The sequence below is a fragment of the Strongylocentrotus purpuratus genome, unplaced genomic scaffold, assembly GCF_000002235.5.
Source record: "Strongylocentrotus purpuratus isolate Spur 01 unplaced genomic scaffold, Spur_5.0 spur5_scaffold_17, whole genome shotgun sequence".
NCBI classification, from domain to species: domain Eukaryota; kingdom Metazoa; phylum Echinodermata; class Echinoidea; order Camarodonta; family Strongylocentrotidae; genus Strongylocentrotus; species Strongylocentrotus purpuratus.
In genome coordinates, this window is record NW_022145602.1 from 23611121 (window position 1) to 23626823 (window position 15703).

Sequence of the window (15703 nt, forward strand, 5' to 3'; positions counted from 1 at the left end):
AGTCAAATTAAAGTGACTGTAGGGCCATTCACATTACAGATAAAACGATTGGAAAAACATTACTTTTTTTAACTACCATTTACACTACTGAAAAAAACAATTAAAAAAATGGTGTTTACAATTCTGTTATATTTGTCAAGTTGTGCGCATGTGCCCAAAAAACCAAGTAATTAATTGGTGTTGTGAGAGCGAGCATTTACACTGAACAAACACAGTCAGATTAAAGTTACTGTAGGGCCATTCACATTACAGATAAAACGATTGGAAAAACATTGCTTTTTTTAACTACTATTTACACAACTGAAAAAAACAATTAAAAAAATGGTGTTTACAATTCTGTTATTTATTTGTCAAGTTGTGCGCATGTGCCCAAAAAACGAATAATCAATTGGTGTTGTAAGAAGGAGCATTAACACTGAACAAAAAACAGTGGAGTTTCGGCCGCCATTAACTAAACCGCACCCCAGAGGTGGGTTTTTCGGTGTAATATGGGTTGCTGCTTAGCAACTTCTGACAAAACTCTGGAATGTAGGAAAAGTTGATGAAAAACAACGGTTTTTGCTTGCAGTGTAAATGCAGGTGGGGACCTGTTTCACAAAGCCTTTTTTCAATGACAAATGGCAAAAATCAGTGACAAATCTGCTGATAGCCAATCAGAAGCAAGGATTTCAGTAGCTTATAACAAAAACTGTCACGTGTCACTGATGACAAGTGTTGTGAAACAGGACCCATGGATTTAGTTGACTTTAAGGGATCAAACGACAGGATGAGTGCTTTAAAGTACTATATATTACGCAGTGTTCAAGGACTTTTTGAATTGTAGTGTACTGTCTTTCCCCATAACAGAAATCACATGACCATGCATGTAAACAAACAAATCTGATTGAAATATTAAAGTAGAGTTTGAAATACTTGCTAAAAGTTGCTATGTACTCTTTCTTGATTCTACAAACTAAAACTTTTATTGGAGGGTGAATCTATGAAAGCGTAATTCACCCCCTTTTATAAGTATTTCATGAACATGTTAAATTTTTCAGTAGAAAACCAAGCTAAAATATGTATTGAGAGGTTAAAACTGCTAAAAAAATGGAACAAGATTAATGTCACTTGCTACCAGCCTATCAAAGTGACAAGTTCAGTCTACTTTACAAATTATTTCAATTTTTATGTAAAGACACTTTTCCTCCTGATCCTGCCTATATGCCTAACATTTATTCCCAGTAATTTCCTCCTTCAATGCACATGCAGGAAGCCTGCTCCAACCAGGGAGAGTTCTCTAACACTCTCCCTGGTCCAACATAAACAACAGGAATAAGACATGAGTGTTTGGGAACGCTTATGAATATAAAATAGACTTGGGCCATGTTTCATAAAACTTGTTAACAATAAACAACTGGCACAGATCTATGACAAATCAGTTCACAGCCAATCAAATGCCACTATTTTATTAGCTTATAGCATTATAACAGTTATTGAAACTTGTTATTGATAACAAGTATTTTATGAAACAGGGTCCTGAATGGTGCTGGAAAATAGAAATATCTTGATAGACCAAGCTTGGAAAGATGTATTAAAGATTGTAAGATTGTAAGAAGATGTCTGTGTATAAAAGCCTACCGGGTAATTTGCTTTCTCTTAAATCTTACAATGTTAATTATCAATATAAAAGTCATACCATTTCCTTGTCATCCAATACATATGTCTCAAGTTTTTAAACAAAACATTTTGATAGGAAGGGTGTATGTAAAGATATGTCTGAAACAAGTTCAAATTGAGCAGTTTCCCTTGATTGTAACAGACACCTTGGTATGCGGCCAAAGGAATGTTGCTTCAAGATATTAAAGGTGCCAAGATTAATAACACTTTCAAAAGTCTTTTATGTGGTTGCATTGTAGGCCAGCACAAACTGTATTATTTTTTTTAAGAAAAGCGTACTAAAAGACACACCTTTTCAAGCAAATAGATTGATAAAACTGTTTGTTAGGTTTCTTCATCTTCTTCTCTTATTTAATTTCTGTTTCTTAAGATTTGTATTCACTGCCCATAAAATTTAATGGTCACAATTTGAAATGGCTGATGCATCATTTCATTTTACAAATGAAATCCTTTTTTTTTAATAGATTTGTATCCATCATTGAAGAGATTTACTTCATTTTGATACGCTTATTGTGCGTGCACACAAATCAAATCATTCACATTTGCAAGACCATACATTTATGGCTGTCTACTATGCATAGGTGTGCATTAATAAAGTTGATTTGAAAGATGATATTGAAATAGTAGAACACGTCAGGCCATTCATTATGTAAGCATATCCTCTATCAAAAGTTATGTTCATGTAGGACCGTTTTTGAAACTCTAGTTTTAAACTTCAAGTTTGAACAATCTCAAAGCTATACACAAAGAAATTTACTATCCACAAACAACCATGAGGATTCCCAAGGGACCAAAACAACAAGTATTCAAAACTCAAATGACAAGCCAGGCAAGTGCACTGTACTAGTAGTCATGGTTACTACAAAACTGGCGTAACCTGAAAGTAAATTGCGTCCACAGGGCACAGCATTTCAGGTGAGGACTCCCATCACTTGTTTTTATCATGCTAATGATTAATAATAATTAAAATGATTGTTTCCTACTAAGTGCTTTATTGATCAGAGCGCTGTACATGTACATCAAAAAAATAAATATATTGGGAACAATAACATACATACATGTACATTAATCTTCAAATAAAAAGTTTTGTGACCACGAATGTGTTCGCATGGTCACTATAAACTGCAATATAACTTTGATGTTTAAAACCACAACTTAAAGTTAAATTTAACCAACTGTCTGTTGTGTGAATCTCGCTATATAGACTTGTGTGACACTTTACTTGAACCACCTACATGTAGCCACCCACTTTGCTGCAGGTCACAAATCACTCCCATAATATTCTTCTTAACTCTTTATTTGCCAGGCAATATTCTCACTGTGCCACATTGTATTATCATGGGATAGATATACCAATAGGAATCAAGATTTTTAAACTGTTGCCATCGCCAGTGTTAAAAGGGCTGTAATGGAGCTAAGCAAGACCATAAATGGGTCATTTTACAAGGCTTTTTATTGTGTTCCACATGGCATTCCTTCCCTCACTTGGTGCCATTCTTTTGTGCAAAGATGCATGTGTGGCAAATGAGCAACAGTGCATAAAGGCACAAAAAGCAATCAAAGTGTTAATACTCGGTAACAATTAATACCAGTATATCAACACAAGCTTGAAGCTACAAGTACCTTTTTTTCTGAAAACAAAACGGTACTGAATACGGTAGATGGATTCACAACAAACCGCCTGCCTCTTCAGTATGTTTGAAGCATTTGTTCGTTCGTGTCTCCTTAGAGTCTTAGACCAAGATTAATTATCTTGATCTTCGGAGTAGTTGCTACAACCGGCCGTGTCAGGCACGTTGCCCGGGTGCGAGATAGGACTCTTGTAGCGTGCCCCGATTTACAATAACAATTAACATTATATTTAATTAAAAGAATGAAATGATTAAAATTACTCTCATGTTACGGGGAAAAAATAGTATTGTAAATCAATTGATTTAAAGCCATGCTCTATGATTATGACCTATAAACAATACCAAACTTTCCTCGTCTTGGCCCAAGTTTGGAGTCGTTTGTAGGAAGGAGATAAAGTCAAACTTACCAGATGAGAAAGATCTTGTAGTTTCTGTACGCATTCCTCTAGCTCTGCCTGGTCAGGTTTGAACGGGATGCTTTCGGGAGAAATCCTCTTATTCCTTACAACTCCCTCCTAAAATAGATAAGTACAAACAACACAGTAACAAAATTGTTAAGTTGCTACACTTTTGAAAAAAATATTTGTGATTTTTATACATTTAACAAATGTGTAGTAGGTACAATCTAGAAGCTATATTTGTGGTTTCAGTATTTAATTGAGCAATTTTTGCTCAACAATTTGTCACAAAAAAATACAGGGATTATCAAACAAACCAGAATGCACTTGTTTTGCCGAATGTTTATTTTTCTAAAGGTTCATAATTCCAAAACACAAATTTTCCGTACATGGGGGTTCGTAAATGAATTTCGGCATTACAAACCCCCGTTTCATTTTTAGGAAATTATACAAACCTTACAAATTATGAACCTTCAGAAAAATGACATGTAACCTTAACACGACAAGTACAATTTTAAAAAAAAATTAAAAAGTAAAGAGAGAGTTATGTCAATATACCAACCTTTGGAGACTTTACTGTCACGCAGTAATACATCTTCTCCAAACTAAGATCACTTCATCATCAACTGAGAAGGATATAGTTATTCATTCAATCCTCGTGCAAAGTAAACACTGAGAGACATGCATGGTAAACAAACTGTCCTCTGTACTCTACAGTGTCATGCAACCTTCTTCCTTGTTCAAAGAAAACAAAGTCTCATGTCCATCTATCTAAGCAGGAAAATCGCAGGATATAATGATCATTTACAAATAAGATCTGTTGACAAAGTTAGAAGGAGGTATCCATGCTACAGATCGATAGATGCTTATCGAGGCTCTCTAATTACACTGAGGATGAGGGTGAACTGTTCCTTCCTTCTTCTGTAATCTCAGGCTTTGTTCAGCATATTGAAGGCATGATTTCAGGAAACGTCTGATCAGGAAACGGCAGAAATCAAGGACATTTCTCTCTTCCCTGTGAATACTATCACCTTTTTGCATGGGTTTACTCCTATAGATTATCAAAAAAGACAAACTTGATCGCAATGGTACAAAGTTCCTGGTTTGTGCAGGCCTACAGGTACATGGAAATGACTTCATGAAGACATGTACACCTGTACTAGGCCTAACCCTACTGAAGGGCTAGATACTTGAGGTGCCCAAAATGCAGGTCGGGACCACATGTCAGAATTTCTACACAGGGCTCTATGCATATAGGCTCAAATTTTGTCTGGACCGTCTACAGTAAAATTAGTGTGAGCCTTACCTACTGAATATGTTCCTTCCACAATGTCAATTGATAAGCAAACCTCCTATCACAAGCCAAAATAATGCCCAATGCCAATTTCTAAGAGTGGTAAAAAAAAAAAAAAAAAAATTTTTTTTGAGTCAGCTGAACAGGTACGCCCTAATCATGAAAGGCGAAGTGTTGAGAATGTGCGGCCAATTGATCAGAGCAAGTCAGAAATCTCGGCAACAAAATGTAATTGTTCAAATCGAGAAAAATACACCCTTCTCACAACTTCAATCTCATTAAATTAAAAGCTAGCAAGCACATCATCAAACTGCATGCAGAGTGATCATGATGAATACAATAGGCCTGTCCTCATCAGCTAGAGATTGCAAAATAGCCCCCTATTTCTGATTTGGGAAATAATCCAGAAGATAAATCGCGTCTTCATCAGCTCGAGAATTGACCTCAAAACTTAAAACTGGAGCCCAAGAAATCAGCTCCAGATATTTTGCTCAGCGTTCACGCAAAGTGCGAGTCTTCGGGCTGGTAAAGACGCACCGGACAAATAGCGGGATATTTTTCAAACTAGCTCAAGATATCTTGGGATGATTATCTTGACCAAATATCCCGCTAATTGCAACTTCAGGCTGATGAAGACGCAAATTAACTGGATAATTTGCGATCGGGATAGTTCAAATATTTAGCGGGCTAGTTCAAATATTTAGCGGGATAGTAATTGGCAATTTTGAGCTGATGGAAACATGCCTAATGTGGATTCTTCTGGGAGACATCTCTCTCAAAGGAACCTCCCACAAACTAATACACGTACATGTACATGTACTACAATACCAGTAAATTTCATTCTCAATCTCTCAATGCCCTTGTACATCCAAGGTTAATATAATTCAAACTACCTCGAGTCAATGATCCATGATTGAAATTTATATTTAAATTATAGACTCCATGTTATTGTCTTCTCAAAGCTAGAAGAGCTGGCCTGGATTTCAAAAGTTACTGATGAGAGCCAGAACAAGCAACTTTGTGTTATCAAAAGATATAATTGTCTGCCCTTCTTAAGTTCTGGCATGATCGACAAGGATATTTTCTTTTACAAAAATGAAAAGGAAAAGTCGGCAAATCAGGAATCGGCTAGGCTCATAGATCGCTTTTCTGTATTCAGTTTCTTTTGATTTTTACTCAGACTGGATGCTTATGGGTCCCCCAACCCATCTTTCTCTTGCTCCCTCTCTCTCTCTACACAATGTTACAGAATACAGAGTAAGTAGGCCTGTTTTCATCAGCTCGAGTTTGCCAAATAACCTGCTATTTCAACTATCCCAGTCGCAATTCCGAGCTTCGGGATATAATATCCTGAGTCTGAAAATAGCAGGTGCTTTGGCAAACTCAAGTTGATGGAGACAAGCCTAGTGTACATAGCCTGAAGAATAAATGCTAAACACTGATCCAGGTACTCTACCAAATGTACCAATATTCCCTAACTGATGTAAACACCGAAAGACATTGTGCATATGAATGTGCGCACATTCTTAGAGTCACATGACCATGTTCTTCGTCAATACAAATGTTTCCAAACACCACCAATCCAATAGACTTAGAGAGGTCCTACAGTGCTCAGGTCACGTGGCAAACATACAAATTCCATGCTTCCAAAAGGAACAATCACCGTAAATTCCCGCCAGATCTCACTTGAAGAAAAATCACAAGAGTTCGCTATAACTTAGTTTTTCCAACATTTAACAGCAAAACACACACTTTGACGCAAGACATGGGCTTTATATTCCTCAAACTTTTGATCCAATTTTTGTGGCGGCTACCTGCATGGCAGCCAGACCAGTGGCACTGCGATCTAGATCTATACTAGGCAACAGAAGTCTATGCCAGCTATCTGTATCTAATTCCACTTCATATTTGCACTTTGGATTTCAATTCAAACTTTGTCCTCCATTAATACAGTTTATTTATTCTACAGCTCTCTCTCTCTCAGCTATTCTGTTTGTTCTGAGATTTTGGATACAGCCAATTTGTGCGCAGACTGAAAGGTATTTTATGCAGTGACAAACAAAAGAAAGACTAAATAAGCAGACTTGGAATTTTGTTTTGAACTTTTCATTCCACGAAGAATTAGTGACGATTGATCAGATACGTCTTAATAGAGAGAGCTGACTCCCAGTATACATTTTATTCAATTTTTTTATTGAACTTTTTAATCCTATACTGTACACTCTGACCTGCATGTAACCATGGACCTAGGTCCAGGATGTACTGAGGCATTGGATCTTTAGTGCAATTCATGTCCTTTTCCATTAAAGAACTTAACATTATCCAAAATATAAGTAAATATGCAGGTGTGCCGTGCAAGGCATGAAACCTGAATTATCTTCCTTTCTTTCTTTTGCTGAGTTTTTACAGAAACCTATTCTTGCCCACTCAGCGCCTTGAGCATTTCACGACAAGGATGTAGCACTATTCAAATACTCATTGTTATCATTATTCCTATTCATGCTTTCAACACTTTAAAGGTATCAACTATCAAGTATCCAAATCATGATCTAAACACTAATTGTTCCTGATTCCTTTATTTTTTTAAAGAGCACTTATATGTGCATTAAAAAAAAAAAAAAAAAATCTTTTAAAGTCCACTCCAAATTTTATTAAGTTAAACCGAAAATGGAAATTCTTTTTGCCCATAAAACCTTTCTTTGCATTCACAAACTTGCCCCTTGGTCTATTCTTCTTTAAATGTGAAACAGAAACTAGGCCAGATCAGAGAGAACAAATATATAAGACTACAAATATTTATCTTTCCTTCTTGATAGATTTTTTAAAGGCACAAATTATATATTTTGCTATTTTCTGCTATTATGGTAATTCCTAAAAGAACAATTTTTTTAATGGAAAAGGTAAATAGGCAACAACAATAACACATATTTTTAGGCTAAGGATTAAGAACAAAGGATAGATGAAAAATATATGAAGAGTTGACAATAGTTTTGTTTTTAAATTGTTTGCTGTTTTTCACTTTGATATTTTTACTAGGGCAGGTACTGTATGTCAAAAGACAAAGTCAAATATGACTCAGATTAATATAAAACTTTAAAAAATAATTTTCTGTTTGTGGGAGCTCTTTTAGTCATTGGTGTCATAAAAGTGTGATTATATCTCAGTGTTATATTTAAGTATTTTATATTACCAGAAGAACTCTTTTTCAGTTTACCAGCCCTCTTTTGAGCTTTCCACAGATGAATTGTTCACTGCTGAGTGCTCCCATGTCTTTTTCCCCCAACTAATCCTTACAGTTCGTAAAGGAGTCACTTTAGTTTCAATTGGTTGTATTATTGCCCTTTATTAGTAAGCTTTAGTTTTGATTATACTATTGGTTTCAGTTTGAATATTAGTCAGGCAGGTCATTTATTTGCTTAGAGAGGATCCAAGGTTTACTTAATATTTGCCAATTATAAACTGATATCCGCTATGTGATAATGCCATAAATGTAAGTAGTCATCCTTCATGCTTTGAAAAATAATGATCTTGCCTTATTCTAAGCATACACAAAACAATAAGAAAGCTGAAGTTAGAAAAGAGGAATTCACCAATAAAAAACACTAGAATGTTCAATATCTATTCCTCATTGTGAGATTAAAGATCATGTGCAGTTTTGGTAAGCCTTAAAAACAAATTTAGTTACATATCTTTTGATTTCTAGATGATAAATGTGAAGATATGCATAGTACAATATGCAATATTTAGCTGTTGTGAAGTTTAAATGCATAAACCATCTCAATGAGGCTAAATGTTAGCTATACACTTTCATTCAAATATATGTCAAAAAAGAAGAGACATTACTAACTATTGTTAATTTTGCTTTCCAGATGCATATATTTTTGTGCCACTAAATTTCTTTAAACCATCTTACATACATACATGCATATTTATTTTGATTTCCTCTGCAAATATTAGGATGATTAAATTGACAACAACTACAGGACAAACACAACACATGGCATCAAGAATTTTAATGTAGAAAGCCTAATGCATACCTGCCAACATTTGAAAATAAGAATTACTGGTAGGAATTTTAACATGGTATGCCTTCGAAAATAAGAAATCGCACTTGCAGCGGCAGTGCAACTGGCAATACGCGGTAAATCTGTACAAAAAAGCGAATACAAATTTGCTGCTTGATCATGCAGCCTTTCAATACGTGAATACGCACGCAATACATGAACTCTCAAATCGCGGGACATAATAAAACAAGCTTAATTTGGCTTTAGCACCAACAAAGAAATCAGAATTTTGACAAATCAGAATATTCTGAATTTTCAGGTCCTAAAATTCCAGAAAATCAGAATATTAAGGATTATTCGGAAGGGTTGGCAATCGGCAGGTATGCTAATGTACAATAGATGATAGTCGAGACCTTTCAAGAGTCGGTACCCTTTATATCGTGATGAACCTAAGAACAACTAGCACACCACATGGCATATACAAGTTTAATGTCAAAATGATTGAAAGACCTTTGTAAGAGCCGAGAGCCTGAGACCCTCCATGACGTGGAGTAGCACATCCCTCACTTCCCATCAAGTTTCCATTAGGAGGAGGGTTGGAACTCCCCTAGCCACCAGGGCAATGTTTCACAAAGTTGTCATTAGTCAAAGTTTGCCAACAACCCATTACAATTCCATGCGTTTTAATGGGATGTTTGTGAACTTGTACTTTTGTACATTTTTGTGAAACACTACCCAGCTATCATTTTCATCAAACCAAGATACTGGCGCTTCATTAAAATACAGGTGAATGCATGAAATACAAACTTGTATTAGGAAGAGGGTTGGAACTCCCCTAGCCACCAGGGCAATGTTTCACAAAGTTGTCATTAGTCAAAGTTTGCCAACAACCAATTACAATTACATGCGTTTTAATGGGATGTTTGTGAACTTGTACCCAAGACATTTGTGAAATACTGCCCAGTTATCATTTTTATCAAACCAAGATTTTACTACTGGCGCTCCATTATAATCAAGACATCACTAAAATACAGGAGAATGCATGAAATACAACTTGTATTTCATAAAAGATGCACGAATGCATATACTCGGTCCAATCACTGGTATATATTTGAAGTGTTCAGCCTTCCTCCTTTCACAATCACATAGAGAAAACCAATTCATCCATATCATTTCTAGACAAGTCCGCAATAAATGCCACACTGATGATCCATTGAACAAAATAAGAAGATAACTATTTCAAATTGACCAGAAATCACTACTGCATTGCTATGATCGAACAGAGAATCCAGAATATTCAGATTGTTTTTACCACCAAAAGCACAAATACTCCCACATGACAGGTGAAAGTCGCTGACCAATTGTCTCCAAACTATTTTCATTTCTCTTTGACAGAGTTGCAATAATAGCGCAATTCTCCTTGAAAAATACAATTGAAATGAAATTATTCTCCGAAATATGACAGTCGTCGACTATCTACCGTCAAATGAGACGCATGTTATTTGTATAACTTTATATCTGCTGCAATTTGTTGGCAATAAAAACACAACCTTTGAAGTTTGGACGAGTGAAGTACAACCAAAGTATGTGCCTGAACTCTGAGCTGTAGTTATGACAACGGAATACTCCAAACTCAAACATACTTTTGAAAATATTTCTTCATCATTGCAACGCATAAAACCCATTTCTTCCTGCAACTTGGCTGTAAGGCACACATAATTGATGCAGCTTTAACACTTTTAAGCATTCAAGACCAAACATGATGAAGCAAAATCATCCATTCCCGATTATACATCTCACTTGTAATATGAACATCTATTTCTTCCAAAGAAGGATGATTCCATTCTTCTCATACATGTATTCCAATTGAAAATGATGGCAAAGTATTCTTAAATCTATATGAAGATGAATTCAAAATGAATACATCAGATGCATCTACCAGAGCTCATTCAATTCCTTCTGAATTTGTCAAGATATGATCCTATTACCAATCTAGTTCTACAACATAGCAAAACAAAGTCAAGAAAGGAAGTTTTCTTGAATCCTGTTGCGATCAAACCAAAATCATCCTATTCCTTCTGAAGCTGTGTAAAGATCTGATCCTATTACCAATCGCGATACCTCAGTCGGTAGAGCAGTGGTCTCGTAATCCTGTGACCCGGGTTCGAAACCAAGACGATGCGCTAGTGCCCTTTGGTAAGGCATTAATCCTCACTACCAGGTCCCTCAGAGATGACCTAAAGCTGTCGGCCGTCTGGTTGCTTACTTACAAGCATTTATGCTTTCTTAGCAGTCAGGTAAAATAACCATCACATCAATCATAATCCAACTCTACAATAGTCGACAGCATCCAGATGACAAGGATTCTTGAATTCCTTACGATGACACCAAATTGAACATGTATTCCTTCTGAAGCTACAGTATGTAGAGATCTATACGATCCTCCTATTAATCCAGCACTCAAGGACCTTGAATAACCTATGGTAGATGCAAGTGATGTATGCATCGACACGTTTTCCGAACAAAACCTCAAGGATTAACTAATCAATGGAATATTGATCATTGTGCTATCATATACAAGAGAATCAATATTTGCGTTCGGGGGAAAGAGATACAAGGAATGCTACACTTGACTTCACAAAGAGGACAACTTCATTCAAACTTTACACCTGGTCTTTCTTCTTCCTAATCTTTCTTTCCTTCTACTTAATCTTCCTTTACTTCTTCCCAACCTTCCTTTTCTTCTTCCTAATCTCCCCATCTCTCCTTTGATATTTCTTTATTTCTACTCTCATCTCCTTTTTACCTGAGCAGTCCTTACATACATGTAGCTTCATATCATAGCGTGAGGACTTCTGTTCTTCATTCTTTTTCCACAATACTATTTCAAGTGTGAAAGGGATCTTTGCTTTCCAACTCCAGTGTAATTTGGGTCTAGATATTTAACTTTTCTTTTCTAATTTCCTTCATTTCCTTTCCTTTTTGGTTTTAACCTTTTTTTTGAAAAAGACAACATAGATAAAATCTTGACGAACCCCACTCTACTATTCTTCTGGTTTCTACCCCCTTAAAAAAAATTATGATTTGTACAATTGGTCCAATTTGGTTCTTATACTTTTCATACCGTTAGCTGTCCTAGCAGCTAACAGCAATACTTAACATAGATCAAAAGCTTCAGTTTCATATTGACAAATGAGAGAAACAGGTCTGTGAAAACAAAAAAAATATGATTTAAAAAACGATCAAAAATAACATCTATATTTCACCTTCAGATTATTTTCAACCATACACCTGTACATTCACCCTTAGAAATATAATAATTTGTGTGATTCATCTCAACTTCAAATATTCATAATTTTTTTTTTTAAATTCAGATTTTGCTCAAACCTTCACTGGTCTGTTTCTATCACTTTTCTGCTTCTAGTAAAACCAATTTAATATGAGGGTGTACTTCCCCTTTAAGAGAAAAAAGGTGGGTCATTCTAAATCTATTAAAGTCAATACGGTAATGGAGTAAGACAGATGGACAAAAGATTCACCAACTGCATGACCAAGTGAAGAAACCACAACAGAATGGATTCAGAAAGCTTGAACTGAAGATGCTATATTTGTATCTTTTGATCAATAACAATCAATAGGAGATAATTTGGGAATGGGAGGAGAGAGGGGTGGGGTCCACCAAGGTTGTATACTTTCTACTGCATACTGCATTTCTGAGGAATCTAACTTTTGCTATTATATAAAGAACAGAGACAGCATCAATTTGGGAGTGCATACACCTGTACCAGTGAGTATGAGCAATGCAGACCGAATGAGCTCAAAGAGTTAATGGCTGAATGACAAACCGATCTTGGAACACCCATTTGTCAAATATTAGAGCAATGTACTATTGCACAGCATAATACCATTATTTGCACTTCTCACCATCAATTCCTTTCAAATTCAGAACTTGTTTTTTTAATCTTTCCATAAAATATAGAATGGAGTTCATGGCTTTCTTATTTACACGGCAGTAGACTAGAAATGTTTCAATGACTCATTCAAGTTCAACTTCAAGTTTGATCACAAAACTCATTAGATCATGTAAAATCTTTGCTTTGCTTTTTGTCACTGATCCACATGGATAGTTTTAGAATAAAATACACTAGATCTGTCACATGATGCATTTGCAAGGCATCATCAGCATTATGTAACTAGCCATGTACAGTACTATGTATTTATATTTCAATTTTTTATTTTGTTTAGTATAATAGTAATAAAAATAATAATAATTGGGTCATGTTTACGCAGGTTAGCCACATCCGTATTAAAACTGCTCTTCCTGCCACCCCTACAATTATTATTAGCCCAGCTATCGCCAGGTACCCATTTACACCTGGGTGAAGAGTGGCGATTGTAGATTAATGTCTTCCAAAAGATATTAGTGCAGGGCTAGGATTTGAACCATCAACCCAGATAGTGATTGGCTATCAACAGACAAATATTAATTTGACTTAGCACAGCGATAGAGGAGATCAAGAAAGTTGCCTAATAGTTTGCATGTACTTGTCAGTCGTTATGCGTAACAGTGTCTGCATTATGAGACTAAGCTCACGGCCACTACATACATGTAGGCAGTTGTCTTGACCTCCTCCAGTTAAGGAGACTGACAGACGTAGCTAGGCTCTGCTGAAGACTTTAGGGAAATATGGCATTAAAGTGTCAAATGAGAGTCTGTGCCTGCAGACTAGTAATTTAACACCCTAAAGAAGAAAAAAAACTGAAGAAAATTGACATTTTTCACACATTCCATACTCAGGTCAAAGGTCACAGCCTTTAAAGATCAGCTTACATGTGTTGCCAATGGCCTAGTGGTAGAAAAAAAACGGTGATGGATCTATGCCAAATGAATAAATGCAGACCAATGCAGGTGGATTTATTGCAAGGTCAAAGGTCATGATTTTAATTCTATAAAACTGATTTACAACATATTGACCATGATCGATCGCCATGAATTAAACAATTGTCTGTCTCCATATCAATTTACTGATAAATTCACACTTGCAAATGCCGAAGCTAATACCAACTGCATATTATATGTATATGATTTCCCCAAAACTTTTAAAAGAAATAAGTTTAAAGGTGATCATATAGGATTAAGGATTAAGTCAAAGTTTTACAAAGAATGTATTGATGTTTCCGCCTGCAGTTGAAAATGCTAATATGTCTAGGTTGATGACATTTAGGCCCAACAGTTTGAAAAACAAACATAACCTGAGAAGACTATAAAGTTTGATGTTTGATGCTGGGATATATAGCTTTACACTTTCTAATAGCATGAATCTAATACAATTCTATTAGGTTCATGCTAATAATAGGCAGGTAAAACTGAAGAGAGGTAAAAATGAAACTCCATCAAATTTGTGACAGATAGATTTATTTATCTACAGGTATAGAGAGCAAGACCTAGAGCAAAATTACATTAATCAGCTGTACAGATTTGTAGCAGTGAAAATGATATGGAGCACATTTTTTTACAGACAGTAGCTCTTTTGTACCAGTAACTGTCAAAATTAAGCGATCATATGTCCATTTGAACACAACTGTAAGTACACGTACACAAGGTCCATGCATGTACAGTAAATATGAATAAAAAGGTTGAATCACTGGCTCAGAGCAAGTCTGTTTTTCCTTGCATACATACTGTACTTAATAATAAGCACCATCGGAATACACAAGAGCACCTAATAATTGTCAGACATTTCCACCTTGACATTATATCTTGACTTTACGGATCCTGTCAAGTATCGACGTAGAATTAGATGTAGAAGTCTACAACAATTTAATTCATTACAGCTCACAGCATTAACAAAACACATCTGAAAATCATTGAATAACTAATTACCTGTTAGGTCAGAATCAAGATGATAGTCAACAAGTGTTTAATATCTATGTTAAAACAAATCAAATGAATGAAGACACAGAAACAATGGCATATATTGCCAGTCTACAACTCAAGGATTTAAATCCTAGCTCACAGCATCCACATCCAGAAAAGGCACTAGGTCGTCTTCATCATCTCGAGATTGCCAAAAAGCCCGCTATTTTTGATTTGGGAAATAATCCCGAAGTTACAAATTGCGTCTTCATCAGCTTGAGATTCGACCTCAAAACTTGAAACTTGACCTTGAGAAATTAGCTTGAGATATTTTGCTCAGAGTTCGCGCATAGTGCGAGTCTTCGATCTGGTGAAGACGCACCGGACAAATAGCTGGATATTTTGCCAAATAGTGGGATATTTTGCAAAACTATCCCAAGATATCTTGGGATGACAATATCCCGCTAATTGCAACTTCAGGCTGATGAAGACGCATATAGCGGAATATTTGGCAATCTCGAGCTAGTGAAGAGAGGCCTACTGGGAAACTACCAAGCTAGATCAGAGTCGACATGATACTGAAAGTCAACAAATAGTGTTTCATAAGTCCATGTATTAATTAAACAAGTCACATGAATCAAGGAGTTTATATTTTCCAACAAGTCCTTGCATGAATTAAGACACAGAATCACTGGTCTATAGTTAGCTGGCTATGAGTATTCTGATTATTTCAGCTCACAGCATCATCAAAACACTTCCGAAAAGATCATTGAGTAACTTATAGGAACTTACCAGCTAGATCAAACAGAGTCAAGATGATACTCCACAACTGAAGTGTTTAATATCCAAGTATACAAGTCACA

The 15703-nt window shown here is 35.7% G+C and overlaps 1 protein-coding gene across 1 annotated transcript in view; it reads right to left on the reverse strand.

Moving 5' to 3' along the window:
- Nucleotides 1–15703, reverse strand: part of LOC115924949 — an 81763-nt gene that overhangs the window by 10698 nt on the left and 55362 nt on the right. The window contains exon 19 of the mRNA XM_030987950.1: nucleotides 3695–3802. Coding sequence (XP_030843810.1) covers nucleotides 3695–3802 — 108 coding nt within the window. The remainder of the gene's footprint in view (nucleotides 1–3694; nucleotides 3803–15703) is intronic.